At 40.9% G+C, this 26197-nt stretch overlaps 2 protein-coding genes across 2 annotated transcripts in view; both read left to right on the top strand.

Annotated features, from left to right (window-relative positions):
• The first annotated feature begins 1120 nt into the window (after window positions 1-1120).
• Window positions 1121-25825, top strand: LOC138354496 (ankyrin-3-like). Its single transcript, XM_069308854.1, has 18 exons — window positions 1121-1386; window positions 3200-3309; window positions 6129-6227; window positions 7860-7958; window positions 9904-10002; window positions 10537-10635; window positions 11215-11313; window positions 12548-12646; window positions 13319-13417; window positions 14884-14982; window positions 15215-15277; window positions 16524-16664; window positions 17008-17121; window positions 19623-19733; window positions 20070-20183; window positions 20687-20797; window positions 21140-21249; window positions 25667-25825. Exons 2-18 carry the CDS (start codon window positions 3234-3236, stop codon window positions 25823-25825), a joined length of 1791 nt encoding a protein of 596 aa, XP_069164955.1. The 5' UTR covers window positions 1121-1386; window positions 3200-3233.
• Window positions 24373-26197, top strand: part of LOC138354479 (uncharacterized) — a 25991-nt gene continuing 24166 nt past the window's right edge. Inside the window, exon 1 of the mRNA XM_069308750.1 lies at window positions 24373-24444. The gene's annotated coding sequence lies outside the window, so the exon portion shown is untranslated. The remainder of the gene's footprint in view (window positions 24445-26197) is intronic.

The raw sequence follows: 26197 nt of genomic DNA, 5'->3' as shown, positions 1-26197 counted from the left end.
TTTTTTTCATCCAAGTACACATTTTACTGTTGCGTTAAACAGAGGCTACAGTTAAGGAATTGCGCCCAGTAAATCCTCCCCGGCCAGGATACGAACCCATGACATAGCGCTCGCGGAACGCCAGGCGAGTGTCTTACCACTACACCACGGAGACTGCAATGCACAACTATTCTAATTAATGCACAACTATATTCTACCCACCTCAAGACTCCGCTCCAATATAGAAGCATCAAGAAATATGGACCAATAGGCTTTCTACAATCACTTCCATTTCAATACCCATTGTTTCGTGTTCTGTCTTGTGTTGATGAAATTAATACCCTATTAAATACCACCTCACCCCATCCACCTCACTCAAATGTAGATATAAACAAATCGGAGATATGTAAGTTCTATTCAGTTGTGTATGTGTAAAGTCTTTGAAAATGTAATAAGTTTTACGAAACGCGCTCAAGTGTCGCGTCAGACTAGAAATAAAAATGAATTTTGGAGAATTGATTTTTGAATTACCTCCAACAGTGAAAAGAAATGTACGAAAGATTGAGAAAATTCGTGTTAGAATCATTAATCTTACTTTTTCGGTCATATTTAATAATATATGTCTACAGGAAAGACTGCTACCAAAATATACAAATATGTATATTTATATATATATATATATATATATATATATATATATATATATATATATATGTATATATATATATATATATATATATATATATATATAAATATATATATATATATATATATATATATATATATATATATAAATAAATATATATATATATATATATATATATATATATATATATAAATAAATATATATATATATATTTATATATATATATATTATATATATATATATATATATATATATATATATATGGAGCATTATAAAATCTAAAGTCTAGGTTCATTATAGAATATACGGTAAAGAGAGCATAACAGAATATACACTTAAACAGACAACAAACAAAAAAACATGAGAATTCAGCTGGGATAAATAGGTGTATATCCTTGAAGTATAAATATACATTCACACACCTTATGGGCGGGCGTGGGCGTGAGGTAGGGTTGGGTGGCGTCGCTGGCTGTCAGTGGCAGTTGGTTAGCGTGAGCTGCTACACCTGCGTCCGCATCCTCCCTCCCCTTGTTCACCATACACGCCGTACAATATACAACATTCTAGCAGGATACAGGACCCCGTCGGTCCTGTATCCACCCGAGCTGATATCCTAGGATTATTCTCCGCAACGACAGTCATATATACACCTGTTAATAGATCTGGGGTGCTCCATACATGTGGCTCCGGCTCATACGAGTGTTGTCAGGCCACACCAGGCTTGCTGCTTCTGAAGAGAGTCGGATAGGAGACACGTACAGGTAAGAGTGTCTGGTAATTGACTGATAGTCTCTGAGTATAATGATCTATGTACCGGCTTTTGTGTTGTGGTGTGTTGTAGCGATGTGTTGTATTCTAGTGATGTGTTATAGTGATTTGTTGTGTTGTGCTGTGCTATGTTATTGTCATGTGTTGATTTGTGTTGTACTGAAGTTTTGTGTGGGGGGGGAGAGAGAGAGAGAGAGAGAGAGACTATCTTAGCTCTGATTGCTACATTGGCACTGGACACGGTTGGGTGGGTAACTAATTATGTGCATATTGTGTATACTGCAGAATTAGCAGTGAAACACCGTTGGTGTAGAGCCAACCAGCAAGTTCCCTGGCACTGCCTCGTATTGCTGCCTGCTCAGTGCCACTAACCTCTCATATCTGGCGCACACACCTGGCACCAAGTGAGAACCCTCCTTCATCCCCCCCCCCACTCCCTCTCTCCCTCCTTCCCCTCAGATGAACCAAGAATTAGGAGGGGTGAAGTATATGATGTGCGCACGCGCGCACACACACACACACGCACGCGCGCACACACACACACACACACACACACACACACACACACACACACACACACAGGAATCTGTACACCTGTTGATTGACGGTTGAGAGGCGGGACCAAAGAGCCAGGGCCCAACCCCCGCAAGCATAACTAGGTGAATACACACTCACCTGCATCAGTCACTTTACATTATCCACCTTCCGGTTACCTTACGACGATTTCGGGTCTTAACGTTCCTGCGGCCCGGTCCCCGACCAGGCACGATGGTATTATTATTATTATATTGAGGAAATCCGCTGGAGCCATGATGTGGATTTATTTAGAATCCATTTAGATCTGGATCTAAATACGGGAATCTGGGAACACCAAACGCATAGGTTCGAATCCACTTCACGGCTCTTGTAGATGTTCTCACTGATATATTGATATATTATTATTTTTATTATTATTAGCTATTAATTATTTTTTATATTCACATAAATTTCGCTCAGTCCTGAAATTATCTGTCTCACTCTGAAGTTGTCTCACTCTAAAGTTATGTTTCACTCTAAAGTTATCTGTCTCACCCTGAAGTTACCTGCTTTGCCCTAAAATTACCTGGTTCGTCCTGAAGTCACCTGGTTTGACCTGAAGTTAGAATCGGGCTTAACTTTAAGGATGTATATTCAATGAATTCATAGCTAGTCAGTTCTAACTAAACTTCAACTATATTCTAAAGTTAACGGACCAATTCCTGAAGTTAGCTGCTGAGTTTTGAAGTTTCTAAAAAAAAAACAAAAAAAATTCCTGGTCTGTCAAGAAGTTAGTTTCTCAGTCCACAAAGAACTCGCCTGACAATTACTCCTGAAATTGACTTAGTCCATTCTGACTATTAGAGAAGTCATTTTGTCAGCTCTAATCTATCAAACTGTAGTGTAGTGAGCGTGTGTTCATTCCAGTAGTGATCTTGTGAGTCTAGGATCAGCTCAGTAGTGATCAGCTCAAGTTTGAGATAACTTGAGATAACTCTTGAAGGATCTGGTAGACTCTGATAGTTCTTGTTTCAGGATAATCCTTGAATCGTGATTCCCGAAGCACTGTTGTGTCGTCAGGTGTGGAATTTACCTCGTCAGGTGTGGAATTACCTCGTCAGGTGTAGAATTACCTCGTCAGGTGTGGAATTACCTCGTCAGGTGTGAAGCTATCTCACTAGTGACCTCGGCTGATTGCCCTCAGGTGACTGACTTCAACTTATTCACCTCAACTGATTAACCTCAGTCGATTAGCCTCATCCTTCTGACCTCAGCTGACTTGTTCCACAGGGTTCGCCATTAGGCAGCCGGGCGCCATTACAAGATGTTCCTGGCACGATTAGTGACCTCAGCGCTGGTGGCAGCTACAGTTGGCACTCTCCTCAGCGGTGCCACTCAAGGTCAGTGTTATTATGGTGCCTGTTGTTGTTGTTATAGATTCAGCTACTCGAAACAAGTTCCAAGTAGCACGGGCTATGGTGAGCCCGTAGTAGACTTACCTGGCACAGGGGCGGTGCTCGATTATGGTGTCGTAGCGCGGTCGATATGGAGATTCACACACACACGACATCGCATCATGTCATATCGTAAATACGACTAACTGTTGCATCACGTGGAACCATCAAGCAACTGAGACTAAAGTGCTTGTCATGAGCTGTCACTTAAACACGTGTCAATCATCCACTCTTGACAAACTCAGCCAATAATGCCTTAATTCCTCCCAAGAATTAGTTGCTGCAGCACGCCGCCAGCGGGAGCCTAGTCCCTGTGACTGTTGTGGTTTATAAGTTTTTCTTTAAACGATAATTTGGTGGATTGAATAAACGAAATAAGATTTTTTATATACGAAAATTTGGTGGATTACATAAACGAAGTAAAATTTGTTTTAAACTGAAAATTGGTGGATTAAATTAACGAATTAAATTGTCTTTAAATGAAAATTTGGTGGATTAAATAAACGAATTAAATTTCTTTAAATGAAAATTTGGTGGATTAAATAAACGAATTAAATTTCTTTAAACGAAAATTTGGTGGATTAAATAAACGAATTAAATTTCTTTAAACGAAAATTTGGTGGATTAAATAAACGAATTAAGTTGTCTTTAAATAAAAATATGATGGATTAAATAAACGAATTAAAAATTTCATTAAACGAAAAGGTTCTGGATTTCTGTCGAAATAAACTTATAATCTAACAGCCAAGGATTGACTTGGTGCTAAACTGACGCTTTTTGGCCGGTGTGTGAGCGGTGTGGCCCGCGACTCTAGATTTGCCACTCCGTAGAAAGTGTTTTGGCGTAACAGACACGTGTGAACTTTAGCCATACCTAACCTATTGGGGCCAGTGCATAGAAAATGACAGTATTAGAGTGCTTATGTAGCATTGTTAGCGGATTGATCGATTTCGTATAAATTACGGTATATTAGGTAAGAGGAGAGGGTGCTAGGAATATAAAGAGAGAGAGAGAGAGCGAGTGTTTAGCCGAGAACCACTAACACTAGTGGCCTCGACGAGGACATGAAGCCGGCGGCTTGTCGAAGGTCCCCCATTTGCCTTGCTGAGGTTTTCTAGCTGTAGACAATCGACTTGAGAATGGTCCAGGACGGACCGAAACGTCGTCGTCTCTTCACCTTCTAGTGTGTGGTCTGGTCAACTTTCTAGCTGTACTTTAAAAGTTAACAGAAATTTAACATTTACGGCTTTGGCGGGTAGGCGGTTCCATGGGTTAATATTCCTCAGGGTGAAATAACTATTCTCAGTCCTACATTGTGGCTTGTTGAGCTTGAAACCGTTGCTTCTTGTTTGTGATACATCTGTCTGTCAATAAGAATGTCTGCCTGTGTGTTAAAGACCAAACTCGTGGAGGCTGTGCTCACCCAACTTTGCAGGGGGAATGGTCTGGAGTACGGGATGGACATAATCTGGTCGGGGTCACCAGAATTCAAGAGGGAACAGAGTGCCGGAGCCACATACTGACCCATATGGCTGATTTTAGCACTGCCCGCCAGCTAAGCCTAACTATATATTTCAAAAATCAAAATTTCAATTTTTGTTTTGTTTCAAACAGTAATGAGGAAAATTATGCACTGATTTCGGGGAAAATTAATAGAAAAATTTCTCATCATTCTTTCCTCGTATTACCATAAAACAGACGAAGCTTCTTCAGCTTGAGAGGCTTTCTTAAACTCAGCGCCGTTCTCAAAGTCAAAGGGAGACTATTATATATTAATGACTACACCGCTAGTCGGACCATCAGCATGACAACGGAAAACTATTATATTATTATATGACATAATATATATGAAAAAGAAAGACAGGCAGAAACAGACATTTAGAGACAGATATACCGCTAGAAATACAGACAAACAGACAGAGATAGACCTGTAGAGAGGCCGTGTTGACTCTAGAGAGAAGCAGGAAAACAGACAACACAGCCAGCCACATGACTGATAGAGATAAGGAGAGAAGAAAGGAGAAGGAAGAGAGAAGAGTTAGGGAAGGTTTGACGAGAGGGAAGAAGAGAGAGGAGGAAAAGAGAGGCGAAGAAAGTGGGGTAAAAGGGGAAAGGAGGAATGGGGAGAGAGTCCCGGGCGCAGCCGGGTATCCCCTTCCGCCTTAGTATCCTGTAATTGCCAAAATGGAATTACCTGATACTAAATAATTACCAGGTAGATTGTTTGGGTTCGTACGTTCGGGACAGATTCACGAAGCAGTTACGAAAGTACTTACGTACGTGTGCATCTTTCCTCAATCTTTGACGGCTTCAGTTACATTTATTATAGAGTTTACAAGCATGAAAACTTACCAATTAACTGTTGTTATTGTTATAAACAACCTCCTGGTACTTCAGAGCTCATTAACTGCTTAATAATCGTAAACACAACTGCCAAAAATTGAGAAAAGATGTACAGGTTCGTAAGTGCTTGTGTATCTGGCCTCTTAAGAAAAAACGATTGCATTTTTTACGGAGCGGCAAATCGAGAGAATGAAATTCAGACAGGATGGAAAAGTTATCTTGTAGAGTGTTTAAGAATGTTATCATATGGATACTCGCGTGTGATTATTGTGTGTGTGTGTTATTAACAGTTCCCTTGACCTAAGTGACCTAGTGATCCCATCCCACGACCAGAGTGACTGGTGACCCCATCCCATGACCAAATATATTGGTTCCCTATCCCACAAGCAAAGTGACCAAAGTGACTGCTGACTCCTCAACAGAGGGCCAGGAGCTGATGAAGGCCGCAAGGGAGGGTGACCTGGACGCCCTGAGGGCGCTGCTTGCCGAGGGCGCCTCCGTTCACTTCAGGGACGCCGCAGGTCGGTCAAGGCATCTTAGGGCTAAGTTCGACATATGTTTAGATTAGGTTAGGGTAGGTCTAGTTTAGGTTAGAATAGGTTATATCTAGGATATGTTAGGTCTAGGTTAGAATAGGTTATATCTAGGATATGTTAGGTTAGCTTAGGTTAGGCATACGTTAGTTAGGTTAGGCCCAGGTTAGCTTAGGTGAGATCTAGGTTAGCTTAGGTTAGGCCTAGGGTAGGCTTAAGATAGTTTAAACTAGTTTAAGTTAGGTTAGTCTTAGGTTTGATTATAACAGGTTAGGTCTAGGGTAGGTTATGTCTAAGTTGGGTTAGGCCTAGGTTTGATTAGTATAGGTTAGGTTTTGCCAAGATTTGGCTAGGTTAAGTTAGGCTTACAATAGGTTAAGTTGATATGTTTAACTTTAGCTCACGAAGTTAATATTTCATATGTATACTCTATATGTATAAGCGAATAAAGGGTGGGAAATATTATCCCAAACACATATTTACCGAATTACACACACAAAAAATATATATAAATCCCACAGGAACTTTGGAGAGTGAATAACAAGGGAAACAAAGATAAAACAAAGCACTCCCAAATGTGTGGAACCTAAGTTAGAGTTAAAACTTGGTCATTGAAAACGGAAGTAAGTTAGCTCACAGAAAACGAAAAAATGGGAGATATTTTAAACATTTGGGCTGTCTTTAAATGGGGAAAACTTTATAACTTGTAAGAATTGGTACCAATTTAATGTTTTGGAAAATGGTGTAAATATTCACTTTGTATCAAGAACATAATGTTGTTCAGATGTGGGGTTCAGAGAGCATACAACACAGTGTACATGAGAGGTGTACAAAGTAGTAGAGACAGATGTACAGAGTACTAGAGAGCACTAGAACAGGTGTACAGAGGACTAGAGAGCACTAGAACAGGTGTACAGAGGACTAGAGAGCACTAGAACAGGTGTACAGAGGAATAGAACGCAAATGTAAAGAGCAATAGAGACACAGGTTTACATAACCCTAGAGACACAGGTGTACAGAGGACTAGAGAGCACTAGAACAGGTGTACAGAGGACTAGAGAGCACTAGAACAGGTGTACAGAGTAATAGAACACAAATGTAAAGAGCAATAGAGACACAGGTTTACATAACCCTAGAGACACATGTGTACAGAGGACTAGAGAGCACTAGAACTGGTGTACAGAGTAATAGAACATAAATGTAAAGAGCAATAGAGACACAGGTTTACATAACACTAGAGACACAGGTGTACATAACACTAGAGACACAGGTGTACATAACACTAGAGACACAGGTGTACATAACACTAGAGACACAGGTGTACATAACACTAGAGACACAGGTGTACATAACACTAGAGACACAGGTGTACATAACACTAGAGACACAGGTGTACATAACACTAGAGACACAGGTGTACATAACACTAGAGACACAGGTGTACATAACACTAGAGACACAGGTGTACAGAGAACTAATGTAGAGACACAGCTGAAGAGAGCACTAGACAGAGGCGTACAGAACACTAGAGACACAGGTGTCATTGCACTAGACACAGATGTACGATATATTAGATAAGGAAGTGTACACAATGGGTAGTATTGACAGCTGTACACACAGGTCAGACGGCACTGCAGGTGGGGTCGAGGAGAGGGAGTATGGCACTCGTCAAGGCACTGCTGGAACTCAACGCCGACGTCGACCACTCCGACAATTGGGGTATGTCTATCCCTCACTTGTATACCTACTGTGACTAGACCACACACTAGAAAGTGAAGAGACGACGACGTTTCGGTCCGTCCTGGACCATTATCAAGTCGGTTGTGATAAGCGACTTGAGAATGGTCCAGGACGGACCGAAACGTCGTCGTTTCTTCACTTTCCCAAATCACTGTGTGGTTTGGTCAACATTTTTCAGTCACGTTATTGTGACTCTTCGTCTGTGTATACTTACTGCCTTATATAGCTACTCCCTCACTTATATACTTACTCCCTCACTTATATACTTACGCCATAATATAGCTACTCCCTAACTTATAACCCTCGGTGTATAGCCCATAATTTCTCCTCCTCATGCAAGACATGGGCTGTACACAACCCAATGTGTCGTGTCGTCTGACGCCAATAACACTAAAATCAGTATGAAAACTGGCTCGCTGGAAGACAGAAAAATATTAAATTATCGAGGTCTTGCAAGAGACAAGTGAAAACGACATGATATTTAACGGTGGCAAACGGTAAGATAAACAGTGGATTAACTTATTTTTACGAACAGAAAAATACTTTTAAATGAGTTGAGGATGTAAGAAGCTGCCAGATATCTTTAAGGAGCAGATTAACCAAATCAAACTCTAGTAATAATATAAGCAATATTAGAGAGCGCATTAAAGCAAGCGCATCAACAGCCAAACCAATAATTAGATGATTTTTTATTAATATATTAGGTACATCTGCATTTGTGTAGCTACCCTAGACTATATGAAAGGGGCGTACATTGTGTCAAAAAGCTAGCTACGTGATGCTAAAAAAATCCCCATCACACAGGATGGTTAGTCATACAGAGACGTGATAAGTAGTCTGCACTAGCAGACTCTGGGTGCATTATGAGGATATCATCAACACAAGAGTGAATAAGGTAGCAGTGCAACCCGTCCTCTTAAAAATAACGTCACTTTTGCCTCGTATGCGCACTATGGCCAAATTTGGACGTAATATGAAATGAAATCGACTCACAAAAGTGACGTACTGTTCCGTTTTCTGTTTGAGTCGTCCGGCCCTCCTCGGCAAGCTTAGAAGAGGAACTTTCAATTAACGTTTTGAAACTTCATTGGAATTTCCTGCTCACCTAACCTATCAGAGGACCCTTAGCTTACTGTTGTTGAAAAAAAATATCCCAAATTTATTTTCAATTTTTTTTCATTTTCAAATTACGTCCATATTCGGCCATACGGGCAAACTGCCAAAAGCGACGTTTTTTAAGAGGACAGGTTCCAGTGATACTAAAAGTCCCCATCTCGCAGGGTGAGAGCCTTGAGAACAAGAGATATCACACCATTGATGACAGCGTTCAGAGCACTGATGCTCTCACGCATGGAATATTGTATTGTGCTATTATCCCCCTCTTTCAAGGAGCCAGATGGCTCCCTAAATATACGAGCCAGAAAATGCACAGAAGATATTTTACTTACCGCATAGAATAAGTCAAGTATTTAAAGTATTGGGACCGCCAAATGTTCCGTAAAATAATAGTAGCAGAGAGATATCTCTTCATGTAAATATGGCAAGTACTGGAAGATCAGAATCCGAACCGGTACATAAAAAGAAATATAGCGGTTCCAGGGCCAAGCCAGCACGGTTCCAGACCAAGCCAGCACGGTTCCAGACCAAGTCAGCACGGCTCCAGACCAAGCTTCTACTGCACAAAAACACTTGAAATCGACAAACCACATAAGCACTGCCACGTACTAAATTAAACTGCTGTTTACCATCATATTATACCATACTCAGTTTAAATGCACTGCGCTGTATAATATTTCCTGTATGTCATAATTCATCATGTGTAATCATACAGCTGTATTTGATTGATTTGTATTATTGCCTTGTGAAGTATGGTGTTATACTCCAGTGTGGCCCTGTACGGAGACCTCCTGTCCCCCTCCCACAGGCAAGACGCCCCTGCACGAGGCTGCCTGGTTTGGACGTCAGGACGTAGTCGAGGTCCTGCTCCAGGGAGACGCTGACCTCACCGCCACCGACGATCATGGTACGTTTCTCAGCCTCCAGGGATCCAGAGGTATATCCTATAAGATCCTTGGAGTTAAAACTTAGAGCATATAGCATCCCATAGCGTCTGAGACGCTCGGCCCCTGGGGTAGGAGTGTCTTGGGCTTTCTCAAAGAGTTAGGTTCCAGGTTCGTTGACGCCACCAGGGACCCAAGAGCTGCCAGTTTTCTGTATCAGCGCCTTTATCACACTTTATCAAGTTAATAATGCAAAAAGTAGTTTACTGGTCGTCCATCATGTTGGTACTTTCGACCAAAAAGATGTAATAAATACTTTCATTTTAAGAGGATTTGATGAAGGTTCACGAAGTTAAAACTTTGACGACACACAGTATATGACTTTGAGGCAATATCAGGGTTACGATTCAAATATTATTATGATTTTTTTTACAGCATACCTGGGGAGTGTTGTGTCCTTTGGAGGGGGGAGGGGTGACCTGTAGGGTGCGACCTGGGAGTTATTGACCAGGTAGGTGTTGACCTGTGATGTGTTGACCAGGAGTTATGACCTGCAGGTAAGGGGCCGCTGCACGAGGCTGCGTGGCTGGGTCGGGACGAGGTTGTCGAGACGCTACTGGACCACGACGCAGACGTCGCCGCTGTGGACAACAACGGTACTGTGCTGCCTCATTGTCTGTGGTACAAATGTTGATTAATTATCTATGCATGAGGCACAACAGACCTGATAACTTTAACCCACCTTGATGACCAGACACTAGAATGTGAAGGGACGACGACGTTTCGGTCCGTCCTGGACCATTCTCAATCGACTTGAGAATGGTCCAGGACGGACCGAAACGTCGTCGTCCCTTCACATTCTAGTGTGTGGTCTGGTCATCATACTTTAGCCACGTTATTGTGACTCATCGCCTGTTTAACCCACCTTGGCCAGTAGGTGGATGGGTGAGCGGCATGTTTACCTTTGAGGCAAAATGTATCCTGGGATCTTCAGTCACACCTGTTGATAAAATGTGAAAAAATATCGCTTATAAATAATGCATGTCAATTATATCATGTTGCAGATGCAATCCCAACTGTCCGGCATATCCTGCAGGACAGTTCGGTATGAGGTCACGACACTGCACTATGCATGACCTCTAATAACCTCGTTAACAACCTCTGTAGGTCAGAAGACCTTGCACTATTTACTACGTCCCATAACTTGGCTAACAGCTTCGTCCGCCTCTCCATAGGTCAGACGCCCTTGCACTATGCAGCAGAGCAGCAGAAGGCTCTGGTGGCGGAGTTGCTGCTCGCTAAACAGGCTGACACTGAGGCTAAAGACTTGGAAGGTAAAGTCAGCCAGTTCATTATAATTACTCAATTATCTCAATATGATTACTCAATTATCTTATGATTACTCAATTATCTCAATATGATTATTCAATTATTTCATTATGATTACTCAATTATCTCAATATGATTACTCAATTATCTCATTATGATTACTCAATTATTTCATTATGATTATTCAATTATCTCATTATTACTCAATTATCTGAATTCACTTCACCGTTTTTTTTCTGTCATAGAAGTAGTCTATTTCAATGAGTAGCTTACAAATTATGGGTATACTTTTTTATTTTTAAATAGCAGTATTTTTCACCGCTAATTTCAGTGTTTGGTTAGTATATTTCAGCCTTGTTTACAGAAATATTTTATCATGTTTTTTTCAATTAGCAGTGACCTTTTTCACTTCTCTTTTTATATATATATTTTTCACTATTGATGAGAGACTGTTGTCGAAGAACTGATTTTTAAAAGAGACAAATGTTAGTAATGAATATAAAAATAGTTTAGAGAGCCTCATATAAATTGTTTTCATATTGAATTTGTAATTGAAATAAGTTTATCTCGATGTTGACCAGACCACACTAGAAAGTGAAGGGACGACGACGTTTCGATCCGTCCTGGACCATTCTTCAGTAGATTGTGAGAACTCAATCTATTTGAGAATGGTCCAGGACGGACCGAAACGTCGTCATCCCTTCACTCTAGTGTGTAGTCTGGTCAACATACTTTAGCCACGTTATTGTATCTCCTCAGTTGCATGTTTATCTAGAACTAAAAGACTGAGGTTGCACACTCTACTACGTCCCAGTTCAGGACAACATAGTCATGAATTTTCACATCACAAACCATACGTGTATTTACACACATCACAAGCAATATTTGTATTTACACACATCACAAACAATACGTATTTACACAAATCATAATTTTCACAAATTTGTGTTTATGTAAATCAAATATTATTCAATTAACACTATTAATTGGAAGAAATAGGGAGTCATGCTATGTCAAACTTTGGGTTTCACATTCCTTGCGCTCAGTCAAATGATGGTTAACATAATTACTGATTGAAGGCACAGTGTTCGCTAAACCCCCACAGTTGATGGTACAGTATACACTACACCACCTCAGTTGCAAGGTCTACAGGTAGACCTCACTTTCCCGTAGTCACTGTTAAGTAAACATCCCCACACACTCATCAGTATGAGGAAATGAGTCACGTGTCTGCGACAGGACTCACACCACTCCACTACGCCGCGTGGTTTGGGCGGACTGAGGTCGTGGCTGTGCTGTTGAATCACGGCGCTGACATCTCTGCCAGGGATAACTTAGGTAAGTACTTGCGGTGACATCGCTGTCAGGGATACATTAGGTAACTTGAGCTGACATCGCTGCCAGGGATAACTTAGGTAAATACTTGCCTGACATCACTGCCAGTGATACCTTAAGTAAGTACGTGTGCTGACACCCCTACCAGGGATAACTTAGGTAAGTACTCACCCGACTACCACAATGCACAACGTTAGGTGTAAATTTAACGTTGTGTAAATTATATTAAGTATAATACATTCTACAGTTAATTTTTATTCTTCTAGTCATCCTTGAACAAATATAACATTTCGATATATCCTCCTCCAATTAAACCAAGATGCAAGAGCACTAGTCAGAGGGATGGAAGCCCTAAACAAGAAAATAATCAACACGGAAGATGCAGACAAATTCAATTAAACATGTCAGGTCATTTGCTACACCTGTCCTGCAGAGCCTGCATGCCAGAGACACTGGGTTAAGATTCAGTGGTTCCTGTTTTATCCATTTCTTAAAAATTCGATGCTGCCTGACGTTTGCCGTTTTCCATGTTTGGTAGCTCGTGTCTAATGACTATGTTTCCTAAAGAGAGAGAGAGAGAACGAGTGTGTGTGTGTTAGGGAACGGTGGTTAAAATGGCTAAAAATCACCCTGGCCTAGTCAACAATGACCCCACACCAATCTACCCTCCCGCAGGTCAATCTCCACTCCACTACGCCGTCGACCACAAGGAGCTGGGCGTGGCCACAATGCTCCTTAACCACGGCGCCGACCCAGACGCCATCGACAACAACGGTAAGATATTGCCAAGTATACGCTCCACAAGTTTATGGAGTGAACAAATCAAGGGTGCGGACGGCCTTATATGTGTGTAGACGCCGGGCTGGGTGAGCAACCCGTCTTATCGAGCTTTCACGTCATTAAACTGATGTACTAACTTACCCGAACCTAACCTGAACAAGGACCCACGAATAGATAATGGGACGTCACGTCGATGTTGCGAGTTGCTAAGCTTTTTAGTATATTAGGTTTGCGGGTTTTAGTTGTCAAAATGCTATTGGAGAGGACGGGCTGCTGCGGATGAGAGCGGTTCTAAACTAATGATGTGATTAATACTGAAGTGCCTTTCTGTTCCTTAAGTGGTTATGATTTATTTTCCGTCAAGTCTTATTTCTTTTTGTAGTTTGGTTTTACAAGGAGAGATTGGGATGCCTGGGGGTCTAATCAGAGTTTCTGTTAATTATATGTAGCTATTGCAATTAATCAATGAAAAACTTTACTCATAAATAGTAGTACATTTATAATTGGGAAAGTTTACTCATAAGTAAATTAATTACAAAAAGAGTCACAATTAATTACAAAAGAGTGTCACAATAACATAATATCTCGCAGACATTACGTTTGAAACGTGCACACACACACACACACACACACACACACACACACACACACACACACACACACACACACACACACACACACACACACACACACACACACACACACACACACACTACGTTTTCTTTGATTGCTAAGGTCATCTTTTTATTTTCACAGGTGGGTTTTTAAAAGTATGTAGAATAATATATGAATAAAACATAGCTGAAGTACTAAGGATGTCATACAATTTTAACGTTGTATATACTGTAATTATAACGGGGACTACAGAGGAACATTGAACATACTGTAATTATAACAGAGACGACCCAAGATGTATTATTATTTTTTCTAGCATTTATGTTGTTAATTAATTTATAATATACTATTGGTTTGACAATTATTTTGTGTGTTAATCAATATTTATATCTTATGAATGTAAACATAATTTGGTGTTGGGACTTAAAGGCAACAAATAATAAAGCTTAATACCTCTTAGTACATAACTATCCCTGGGGCCAGATTGACGAAGCAGTTACGCAAGTACTTACGAACGTGTACATCTTTCCTCAATCTTTGACGGCTTTGGTTACATTTATTTAACAGTTTACAAGCATAAAAACTTGCCAATCAACCGTTGCTATGGTTAAAAGTAGCCTCCTGGTGCTTCGGAGCTCATTAACTGTTTAATAATTGTAAACAAAGCCGCCAAAAATTGAGAAAAGATGTACAGGTTCGTAAGTGTTTGCATAACTTCTTCGTGAATCTAACCCCTGATCTGCCTATGAATTTATCAAACTGCATAGGCACACTTTCAAAATTATTAATGCCAGGCTTCATTCATTATTTGTTCATTCATTTACCTGTTATCGATGTATTTTAAGGAAACACAGTGCTACACTTGGCCGTTCGAGACAGGAACGTTAATATGATCAAGATTCTGTTGCTTTTCTGCCCAAATTTGACCCTTCGTAACCACCAGGGTGAGTATATACTGTGTGGATGAAATGCATAAATATTGATGCTAAACAGTATGCTTATGGACTATGTAAGATTCACACACACACACACACACACACATCTATTTTGTGATCATAAGATTTTAAGGACTCGTCCAGGGATCACTTGTCCACTCACAGCTTAACATCTTTTATATACTGCAAGCTTTTTACTGCCTACGTACCTTAACACAGGTGTGTTTCCTTCCCCACTAAGGTAAGGGAGCAGCAGACGTCGTCCAGGAGAGAGGACTGTACGCCATGGCCACCCTTATACAAGGTTGGTGTGCCCAGGGGTAGTGTGGTAGAAGTGGTGTTATAGATCGTCGAACGACGTCGTTACGTCGCGGGAAGAGGCAGTTACTGAGTCGCCAGATTGTAACTAATTCGGAAACTAAGACGTATCAGAAATTATAAGAAAAATCTGTAGGAGCCATGACGAGGATTCGAACTTCTGTGTACCAGAAGTAATGTCACACAGCGGTCATGTGACCAGTATGAACCCACCTCTCAGATAGGGGTGAGAAGATAGTAATCTTCACTTCCTTATAAAAAAGTATATCATAGAAATGTTATTTTAGACGGCTGGAGTCTTGCAACCCACTGCTGACTTGGGGTTATGGCTTATCAAACAACGGCTATAAAGGAATAATAGTAGGGTAAACAATAATAAACAGGATGAAGGCTTCCTTTCCGTGAGTGACTACCTAGTGACCTACTGAGCGTTCAAAGATGGATCTTACGAGGAACAGCAATTAGTCTACTCTCGGAAAGAGATAATGGTAGTGGAAAGGCTTGGAGTCCTAGAGGGAGGGGTGTAATGGGAGAAGGAAGTGACAGTGTCTAGGAAGTAAGTATGTTTCTTCCTCTGTGGAACACCTGGATGCTATTATTTAACGTGGTCTACATTATTAAGATTTGAGAGTACTGTACTTTGCAGGTTGAATTAATTGATTTGACTTAACATTGAAGTATCTCAGAAAGTTTACTTTAGAATTAGTAGATGAAGGGAAAAGATTTTTTATTGAATAGTAGGACAATAGAGCAATTAAGAAGACATGGGTTTCAAGTCAACGATCATTCAGATGAGGTTAATATTGCGGATGTCTTCTTAATTGCTCTATTGTCCTGATATATCACTTCCAGGTGCTATATAGTTATACTAGTATAGTGCTTTCCCCTCATAATTACCGAGACGGCGTGATACACTAGACTATGATGGTGAGCCAGAGGACTGCCTGTGTAGCACCACAACAGTGAGCGTACACCTGTGTTCAGGTGAGGCATTAAGAGCAGCATCAAACATTAAGTGGTAGAGTTCCATCGTGTTCTCTCACGTCTGGGGCCGGAGGCCGGCGGTACGTCATTGCTTCTGAGATTGGACTAAAAATCCTTCTTAAAATATTATTAATGTTAGTGGAACCAGGCCACAATTTTCCCACTTTTGGGCAAACAGTAGATGATCCTTTTTGTATGTATATATATATATATTGCAGTTAATTTAAATATATGTGTGCGTGTGACAGGACAGAGGTCGACGAAGTGTGTGGTGGAGGGCACCTCCTGCCTGTCGGAGGGCGGCTCAGGTGTGGCTCCCCTGCGTCACCTCACCTGCAGGACAGGCACCTGGAGGCCCCCGGCACATCCCCTCGCTCCAGACAGCCTTGGTAACACTGCTCTGGCTCCCGTATAGTGAGAAAAGACTAAACAAAAATAAATGTTCTCTTTTTTATTCAAATTTATTACCATAAATAAAATTAAATAATGTAAACAACAAATCAATGAAAAATTAATATACTTCAATTCTTTCTTAACAAAGTAATCATAGCATAGAATTTTGAAAAGTATACTTATTCTTTATTAACTTTGAATATATATTTCTACTGCAATTAAATCATTAACTATTATTATAGACTCTCATAAGTTCATCCTACTTTAACTTTAAGTTCCGAATATATAAATCTTCATCAATATTTTAGTTGCTAATGACATTTTATATCCCATCATTAGACTGCAAGGTCTCTGGACAGTTGTTTCGACACGGGTCTCGCTGGCATGACGGCTGTCGGGAAAACAGATGTGTCCGAGGACAGGTGTGGAAGGACGAGGAAGTGGCAGATACATGTAAGTGATGAACACACTACTGTTTGTGATACATAATTGTGTAGGGGAAGAGGAGACATAAGTAAGGGGGTAGAAATAGCCTAAGCTACTCTATCCCTTTGAGATATATTTTTTCTTGTCTCAATAAACATACTTGAACATGAGTAACATTTAACGACGGATGGTACAAAGGTACAGGTAGGTGTGAGGAGACGGCGGAGGCTGTCCTGAGGTACCAAACACCCTCTGTCTGCCTTAAGAGTGGACGACGACGGTCCGCTGTCCTTGCACACCCGCCGCCACGACTCCACAAACGGAATTACTAGGACGTCTCATTCGTTATATATTGCAAGCTCGCCTCGCGTATAATGTTAGTAGGGACGACTAGACTTGAAGGATGATATATGTCCTCACCTTCAACCCCACGTTAGCATGCTCGATGATGAGTCCCTCCAACACATGGCCGAGTCTACCATTGTGTTAGAGCGTCACAAGATATATAATAGTCTACGTCTCCAGATAAGCTGTTTAACGCGTTTTTTCTGTGTTTTCATGTCTCTACAATACGATTTTCGTGTGCTGTGGAGACGTTTGAAACATAAGAAATTATCATATAAATGTTATTTTTTATGGATTTTGATGTATTCGTCTAGTTGAGCTTGCAGGGGGGGTTGAGCTTCGGCTCTTTGGTCCCGCCTCTCAACTGTCAATGAACTGGTGAGACAGTTTGTAAATGTTTGGTATCATTTGTGTCACTCGGCGCTCATCATATTCCAATATGTCAGTATCCTTTCTCAAATATACAGGCAGCAAGGCACAACAGCCTGGCTGAACATTAGACGTCCAACCTACACACAAAATGAAGGAAGTGGTGACGTTTCGGTCCCTCACGCCCATTATAAAGACCATTATCACAAGACTTGATAATGGTTCAAAACCGACCGAAACTCGAGAGCTCTGGTGCGCAATAGTCTTCTGCATAATCCCTTCACAACTTAAAAGTCCCGAGTTCAATTTCCGCGCATAATGGAAACGTTTGGGCAATGTTTCCTTTCACCTGATGCCTCTGGTCATGTATTAGCAAATATATGACCTAGGGAGTTCTCGATAAACTTAAATCAAATACAGATTCAGTTCACTCTCCCGACTTGCCACTCCGTAAAGAATGCAACGCTTGTGCCTAACCCAAACAATCCACTTAACCTATCGAGGCCCATGCATAGAAAACGTCATTATTGCAGGGGCTTCAGTTTGTATTAATGTGTCGCATTCGTAACGGATTGGTCGTTTCCGTAAAAAAAAAAAACGCACTGGCTATGAGGGCGAGTCGTTAACCACTCCCAAGGTCCTTGGTGGTCTTAGTCCTTCACTGCTGTTATTATGTTCTTCACTGTTGTTATTATGTCCTTCACTGTTGTTATTATGTCCTTCACTGTTGTTATTATGTCCTTCACTGTTGTTATTATGTTCTTCACTGTTGTTATTATGTCCTTCACTGTTGTTATTATGTCCTTCACTGTTGTTGTTGTGTCTCTGACTGTTGTTATTATGTCCTTCACTGTTGTTATTATGTTCTTCACTGTTGTTATTATGTCCTTCACTGTTGTTATTATGTCCTTCACTGTTGTTATTATGTCCTTCACTGTTGTTGTTGTGTCTTTGACTGTTGTTATTATGTCCTTCACTGTTGTTATTATGTTCTTCAACGTACGATCAATAAAATATCCCTCGACTGCCTGCAAATGTATGACAAGCTTCGCCTGGCATGGCATGAATCTAGAATGAATTATATTGGCATAAATCGCCCATTGTGTGCGGACGGTGACGAGTCGGTCAGGCCGGGAGAGCGTTCTGGTCACTTTGTAGTCCTTGGAAGGGACGTGAGGGTGTAACCGTTTGGGTTAAGACGTGGGGGAGAGGAATGGTACCCCAAGCACTTCGTCGGTCGGGGATTGAACGCAGACCTGCGCTGGTGTTAGGTTGGTTCAGCGACGGTCTCGCTGGATCAGCGATGCCCAAGCTTTTGGTTGGATATCAACGGTGACGAGGAAGATCTAAAGTTTTGTCTAAAGTCGTTTTTAAATTCGAGTTTGAATACGTCGCTTTAAGCATCTCAAAATGCGGTGGTTTTCTTTTACTTGATCTCTCTCTCTCTCTCTCTCTCTCTCTCTCCTCTCTCTCTCTCTCTCTCTCTCTCTCTCTCTCTCTCTCTCTCTCTCTCTCTCTCTCAACACACAACATTAAATAAACTATTTTTAGCCAAACTACAGTTTCTAGTAAGGAGAAGCATCCCATTAAGCACAAGTCTAAACTAACAGAAGATAATAGACCTTACATAACAAGTACAAGCTTATATTTAAGTTAACAGTACAATATTATAGTAAGTTAATAATAATATAACATATGAACAAAGATTGAAATATCTTAACGATTTAATGTTTTTTTTTTCTTCTGTATCTTGATAATGTTCTCCGTATGAGAACAATTGACCTGAGTGTGGTGTTGTTCCCTGGCTGGTGGAGGCTGCCTGGTGGAGGACGTGGAGCACCGCCCGGGGTCCACCTGGCTAGAGGGTTGCCTGCTCCTGGGTTGTGATGCAGGCCACGCCACCACCCTCGCCCTCTCCGCCTCCTGTACGTCCGCTCTCACCTATTCCTCCGTTATTATTTAATACATGAATACATTTACAGTAGGAATTAGTTGTGTCACTATTCAGTGTGTGTGCAGACGATGAGTCACAATAACGTGGTTGAAGATATGATGATTAAAGCATTCATTAGTAGATGAATAGTCGATGACGTTTCGGTCCGTCGTAGACCATTATCAAGTCGACGAAACGTCGTCGTCTCTTCGTCTTTGTAATGTGTGGTTTCGTTATCTTCATTCAGTCTGTTCGGTTCATATGTTACAGCTATGTTAGGTGCCCTAATGTTACTGAGGTGATAACTAGAGTGTGTATGTATGTGTAGGTTGTCGGGGAGGTGACGGCCAGGTGTATCCCGAAGGCCACACCTGGCCCGAGGGTTGCCATCTGCAGGTGTGTCAAGATGGACGGCCAACACCCACAGACGTCTTACCCTCCTGTGAGTACCTTCCTTTACTCTCCTGTGAGTACCTTCCTATATCTTCCTCTCCCGCACCTCAGGGCTCTAAAAATTCACCCAGAGTGTTAAGTTACTTCACACTTGAGACAGTTTGCAAAGGTTTTAAAACATATAAACCTAACCAAACCCAGATAATCCTGGCTTAAGCAAACCCAGCCAATCCTGGCCTAACCAAACACAGCCAGTCCTAACCTAACCCATCATAACAAATATATATATACAGTTTTAACACTTATAATTCGAGCTGTGTACGACGGTGAGGCGTTTCACAGTACCTCACCAGTCAGGCATCACACACCCCCCCTCTCCCTCTAGTGTCATCTCTCTCACCCTCTCTAAAGTGTCTTTTGTCTAGATTGTCCATCATCTGTCTCATGTTCCCTACACATGAGACACCTCATGGCTGCTGTTTCGCCCGTGACTTGTCAACCATCCGTTATTCATAAGCGCGCTATCTCTCTCTCCCTCTCCCTTCGGACCAGGTTGCAGTGTGAGAGGTGAGGTACACGGTGAGGGGTCCCGCTGGACCCTAGGCTGCTTCCACCTGGTGTGTGAGGAAGGTCAGACACGTCGAGACGGTCTTCTCTTTGCCTGTAAGTACTGTACATATCTCTTGAGAGTACTGTTCACCTCACCTCCTCCAACAGTACCTCCTTCCCAAACATGGGAAACAGTGAAACTATACGAGACTAGTGACCACATAGAATTGATGTCAGGTGATGCTTTAGACGAAGTTACCTTGTCTATAAGGAGGGGTAGAAATAGCCTAAGCTACTCTTTCCCTTTGAGATGTATTTCTTGCTTATCTCAATAAACACACTTGAACTTGAACTTGAACCTTGTCTATTGTTTAATGAAAACTTGCTGCATTACTATTCATGCCGTGCAATCTCTTGGGAGGCTTAATCTTCATTAATCAATCAATCTTGTTGCAGGTAAGATGTTATTCCTGGTGGTGGTTGGTGGCGGTGGCGGGGGCTGTCGTGGTCTGTGGTCCTGGCCATCTCCGTCTACCGCACTAGAAGAACCCGACTCCCTCGCCAGGGTCTCGAACCCAAGCCTCAGGTGCAGCTCCCGTCCTTCCCGGAACACAACAAGCAGATGTCCAAGAAGATCCTGGAGACAGATCACTGGAAGACTTCGAGGCAGCTCAGAAGTCGCAGTGAAGAGTGAGATAGATGTGGTGGTGGAGCTTACATCTCGGAAGATAAATCTCACAGGACTGTGTTGCAGCGTCAGAAGACTTCTTACAGCTAGTCTTACAAGCTAGAGTTTGATGCACGAAAGGTTTGTGTAAAATTAGCGGTAATCCACAAGTTACCGTGAGGCATGACAGTGACCAGTGATGACTAGCGTGGACACAGCCTTCCTGGTTGTCAGTAGACAAGTACGTGACGAAGGAGGAACTCCTGGGCTGTCTAACCTTTATATAACTTACCTGAGTACCCACGAACACTCTCTCAAGGTTTCAAATATACTTTATATAAATAAAAATTATTATTATTATTGAGACAATCCACTCGAGCTGTGATGACGAATCGAACCTATGCGTTGGGTGTTCCCAGCTGCACGGTCTAGTCGACCACGCCACGTCATGGTAAAAAGAATTGCAACCTAGGGGGTACTACTGCGCACTCGAGGATTCCCGAGACTTTCCACTGAATCTGAAAAGGGGTTTGATTCCCCCCCATTCACTCTGGCTCTATCGTCCAGTAGTTCTATCGTCCTCTGACGCCCCCTTTTCAATACACAGATAATTCACATTATTATTATTATTATTAATATTATTATTATTATTATTATTATTTATTATCTTAGGAAAGATTCCCGACGATGGCCGGTTATATAATAATGGTATCAACTTTTCCAAGTCTTCAGGGCGTGTGATACGAGTGACGGTTTGAGGGGAGACTCGCCCATCCGCCACCCTGGTGTGGCCAGCAGTGAGAAGATCGTTGCTGATTGATTGATTGGTAAAGATTAAGCTGCCCAATAAAGGTGGCACAGGCATGAATAACCCGTAAGATCGTTGCTCTCGTGGCTGACGTGTTTGTGTTACATATACCACACATTCAGGTTATGTGTGATATATATGTATTGTAGTAATGATTTGTATATATATAATATGTGATTTTCGTGAGTATCTGATTGAAACTTCCATGTCTCTTACCTAACCAATTGAAGTGAACGGTAGAGCGACGGTCTCACTTCTTGCAGGCCGGCGTTCAATCCCGACCGTCCAAGTGGTTGGTCACCATTCATTCCCTCAATCCTTCTCATCCCTCTTATCTATTCCAAGTGCTATGTATAGTCGTAATGGTTTATAGTGCTTCCTCCTGATAACTACCTTACCTCCCGTGTCCCCTTTGAGTGCTGCAGTGATAGGTAACAGTTTAACTAGGTCATAAATATGTGAAGTATGGGTTGTTCTTGCCTTAACCTGGAGTCACTCAACTGGACGACCATGTCCTTCTGTCTTGACTGAGATTGTGTACACCGTTGAGTAAAGAGAATCACACCGTGTGTTAAGATTAAGTTACTTAGTAAATTAACTGTTAAATGAGCACATGCGTATGTTTTTTTTTTATTCCTTCTCCCTCAAATCTAGTTGCGCGTCCTCTTATTCTAGAAATGATGCTAGCATACATAGTCATTTAAACTTGTGACGACGAACCGTGAACAATTTAATCCTCGGTATATTGATTGGCTGATAGAACGAAAAATATCCAACACGTTCCGTGGACATTTGTTGAGAGCAGTTTCTCCGCAGTGAAAAATAACATCTCCGAACCAGATGATACTCTGAATTGTGTCTCAAGTCCGCTACGGGCTCACCATAGTCAAGTGCTACTTAGAAATTCTGTTCCGAGTAGCTGAATCAAAAACAGCAACAACACTGAATTGTGTGCCTTGCTCTAGACACTTTGCTAATTCTTTGATAATCTCTGTGAGCTGTCTGTCAAATGTAAATTTGAGATATTGCATGCGGGCGTTTGTCAGGAAACTAAGAAGATCGGACAGTTTATAATTTAAAAATTCATAATAAATAATCCACACTCAGACTATGCTAGGCTAAGCTGCGGCCGACCACAAACATAAAGGGACGTTAATGATTATGTTTTAAAACTGCTCTTCGTTAATGTGAGTTATCATCTCACACTGTGACTGTCTCCTACCAGTTAGATACACTACTATCTTAGTTAGTTACTACTAAGTTAGCATTGTAAATGTGTGGCCACGTCTGTGGTAGAAAATAATAATAATAAAAAACCTACTATCTTGTTCACTACTATGGGTCCTTGGACCCATACTGTTCCTTGTATATGGCAGTGACATATGAACGGGAGTTGAGTTCAACATATCAGTGTTCGTGAGCTATACAGAATTAATGAGGACGTGCCGAGAAAAACAATTGTAGAATTGTCAGGAAAAATCTGGACAGACTGTGGAGTTAGTCCGAGAAATCACAGCTGACATTCAATAACAAAAGGTTTAAGATAACACAAATGTTTAAGATAACACAACATGGGAGAGGAGACTAGCAGGAAGAGGTACACGATGAAGGGAACCCAACTTCCTGAATCAAACCAAACACTCGCCATTAGACGCTGGACCTAATGGTGTTAGAATAGACAAAAGATATATATATATATATATATATCTATATATATATATATATATATATATATATATATATATATATATATATATATATATATATATATATATATTTATATATATTTATTTTATTTGAATGTATTTATATATACAAGAGTTTCTTACATTCTTGTACAGCCACCAGCACGCATAGCGTTCGGCCAGGTCCTTAATCCTAATATTCCCCGTAATACGACCCGCCAAATCATTTAACAACCAGGTACCCAATCACTGCTGGGGGAACAGAAGTTACAGTTAAGGATTGGCGACAAGTAAATCCTCCCCCGGCCAGGATACGAACCCAGACCAAAAGTGCTCACGAAGCGCCGAGCGACTGTTTTATCACTACGCCGCGGGGACTATCATATAAGATATATAATACCACATGTAAGTATGGGGTACCCTCCCCGAGAAGGCGCTCAGACTCCGAGGGGTGGCTCCAGGGGGGGGCTTCATGGGGGGTGGTGGTGTTGAAGTGGCGAGGAACGCTGGCCGATTCTGTCCCAGTTAACCACCGGTGTGTTGTCTCGTCGTGTCGGTTCACATTTAAAGTGTGTTTATATAGCCTTCAGCGCGTCAATTAGTAAGTAGTTATATAAAAGCATTTAATAATATTAACCGTTATGTTTTCATTATTAATAATTCGTTAAAAATAACTTGAAGTGTGCAGTAAATTAAAATATATACTGCGTAAAAGCACTTAATTATTAAGTTCACCATAGTCCGTGCTACTTGGAACTTATTCCAAGTAGCGAATCTTTAACAACATTACGTGCGTTTTAAGTCTCTACAGCTGAAGTAGGTGTGAGTTAGTGTATGTGTAATGCAATTTGTATAGCCTTGATATTACATGAATTCATATATGTATATGCAAAGATAAATATGCATTGATTTTACTCAGGATGAGCTTGTAGCTGGTTTTAATCCACACTGTGTGATCTTTCACACATAATAGGGTAGCGCCAAAGTCTGGAGAGCAGCACACACAATCGGTGAAAAACTCCTCCTAGCAAACATTCCTAACTGCAATAGTACGATGCAAAATGGTAAAAATGTGGGAAATATGTTGTGCAACATACTATAGGGACAACAGAATTTGTATAAGTTGCACGAGTCAACTTTACTGGGTAATGCATCTCTGGTACTTGCTTATGTGCGCGTTATAAGAAGATAAAAGTTAAACCAACAAGTTGTTATTGTTAAACCAAGGAGTCGGTGTGTCGCGTTGTGGAACAGTTCTTCAAAGAAAACGAGAGGTCCCTTTCTAACATGTCTTATGCAGCTGAGGAGAATTAAGAAACCGGGTGGATGGAGCGACTTCAATGACTGGTTGCTATAGTGGCTTTGTTGATAATTGGAAAAAAAAAACTATTACAATTATCCATTCATTGTGTTGACCATCGCCAACATCTGACTGAAAAAAACGAGATTTTTAGTCACGAGATATTTTTATATTATATTATAATATAAAATATTTATTTTATATAAATATTTATTATATAAATAAATGTATATTTTCGTGATATACACACATATAATATTTATTATTATATAATTTTTTTAGGGTACCACCACCTCCTGGTGCAAGTGTAGAGACCCATAGCCTCGGAGAAGAAAATATTATATAGATATTTTTTTTAAATAATCTCTACGATTATTTCCAAATTAAATAGTTTCAAGTATAATATTGACCATTGTGAAATTTAGTAATTTCCAAGCTGGTCAGACCAAGAAAACCAGGCTACATGACGATGATTTAAGTGTTTTTCTGAGACTATTGAGTTACGTTGCATGATGTGTCTCAGGGATTTGAGGATCATCACTTGTTGGACATTCCAGATTGTCTATTTTCATATCCTGAAGCAGTTGGAGTAGAGGAGGAACTAAGTGAGTTGCAAAAGGACATTGAACAGAAGCCAAAGTTTAACAAAAAATCATACCAAGAATTTTGGTTGCAAAGATAAATTTCTGGTTCTCTATTCTGCATTACAGTGGTAAAAACTCTCAAGCTTACATTATCATATTTAGTGGAGCGTAGTTGTAGCTCAGTCGTTCAACTTCTCACGAAGCAAAGAAATCTACTTCAGATTACTGAACGTATGGATTTAAAACTGCTGATAAGTACCATTAAACCTGTCATTGGAACACTGATTTAAACTCATCAACTACATTACCAGCGGTGAAGAGATTGGGACTTAAGTCTGAAGTACCCTTGATTACCTCACTGTTTGTACTATTTAAATGGCATTCAGACTTTGTGAATCTGATATATCAGGGTTTTTATTGAGCGTACGAGTATATTAATCTGAGCCCATCCTCAGAATAGACAGTACGTT

The sequence above is a fragment of the Procambarus clarkii genome, chromosome 63 (assembly GCF_040958095.1).
Source record: "Procambarus clarkii isolate CNS0578487 chromosome 63, FALCON_Pclarkii_2.0, whole genome shotgun sequence".
Classification (NCBI taxonomy): Eukaryota; Metazoa; Arthropoda; class Malacostraca; order Decapoda; family Cambaridae; genus Procambarus; species Procambarus clarkii.
Note: the sequence above shows the minus strand (reverse complement) of the source record. Positions and strands in the feature narration are given on the sequence as shown.

Excerpts from the sequence above, each read along its gene's own strand:
- LOC138354496 (XM_069308854.1), top strand. The coding sequence starts at position 3,234 with ATGTTCCTGGCACGATTAGTGACCTCAGCGCTGGTGGCAGCTACAGTT. Across the intron at positions 13,418-14,883 it reads AGACGCCATCGACAACAACG|GAAACACAGTGCTACACTTG; the intron begins GTAAGATATTGC and ends ATGTATTTTAAG. Across the intron at positions 19,734-20,069 it reads CCTCGCCCTCTCCGCCTCCT|GTTGTCGGGGAGGTGACGGC; the intron begins GTACGTCCGCTC and ends ATGTATGTGTAG.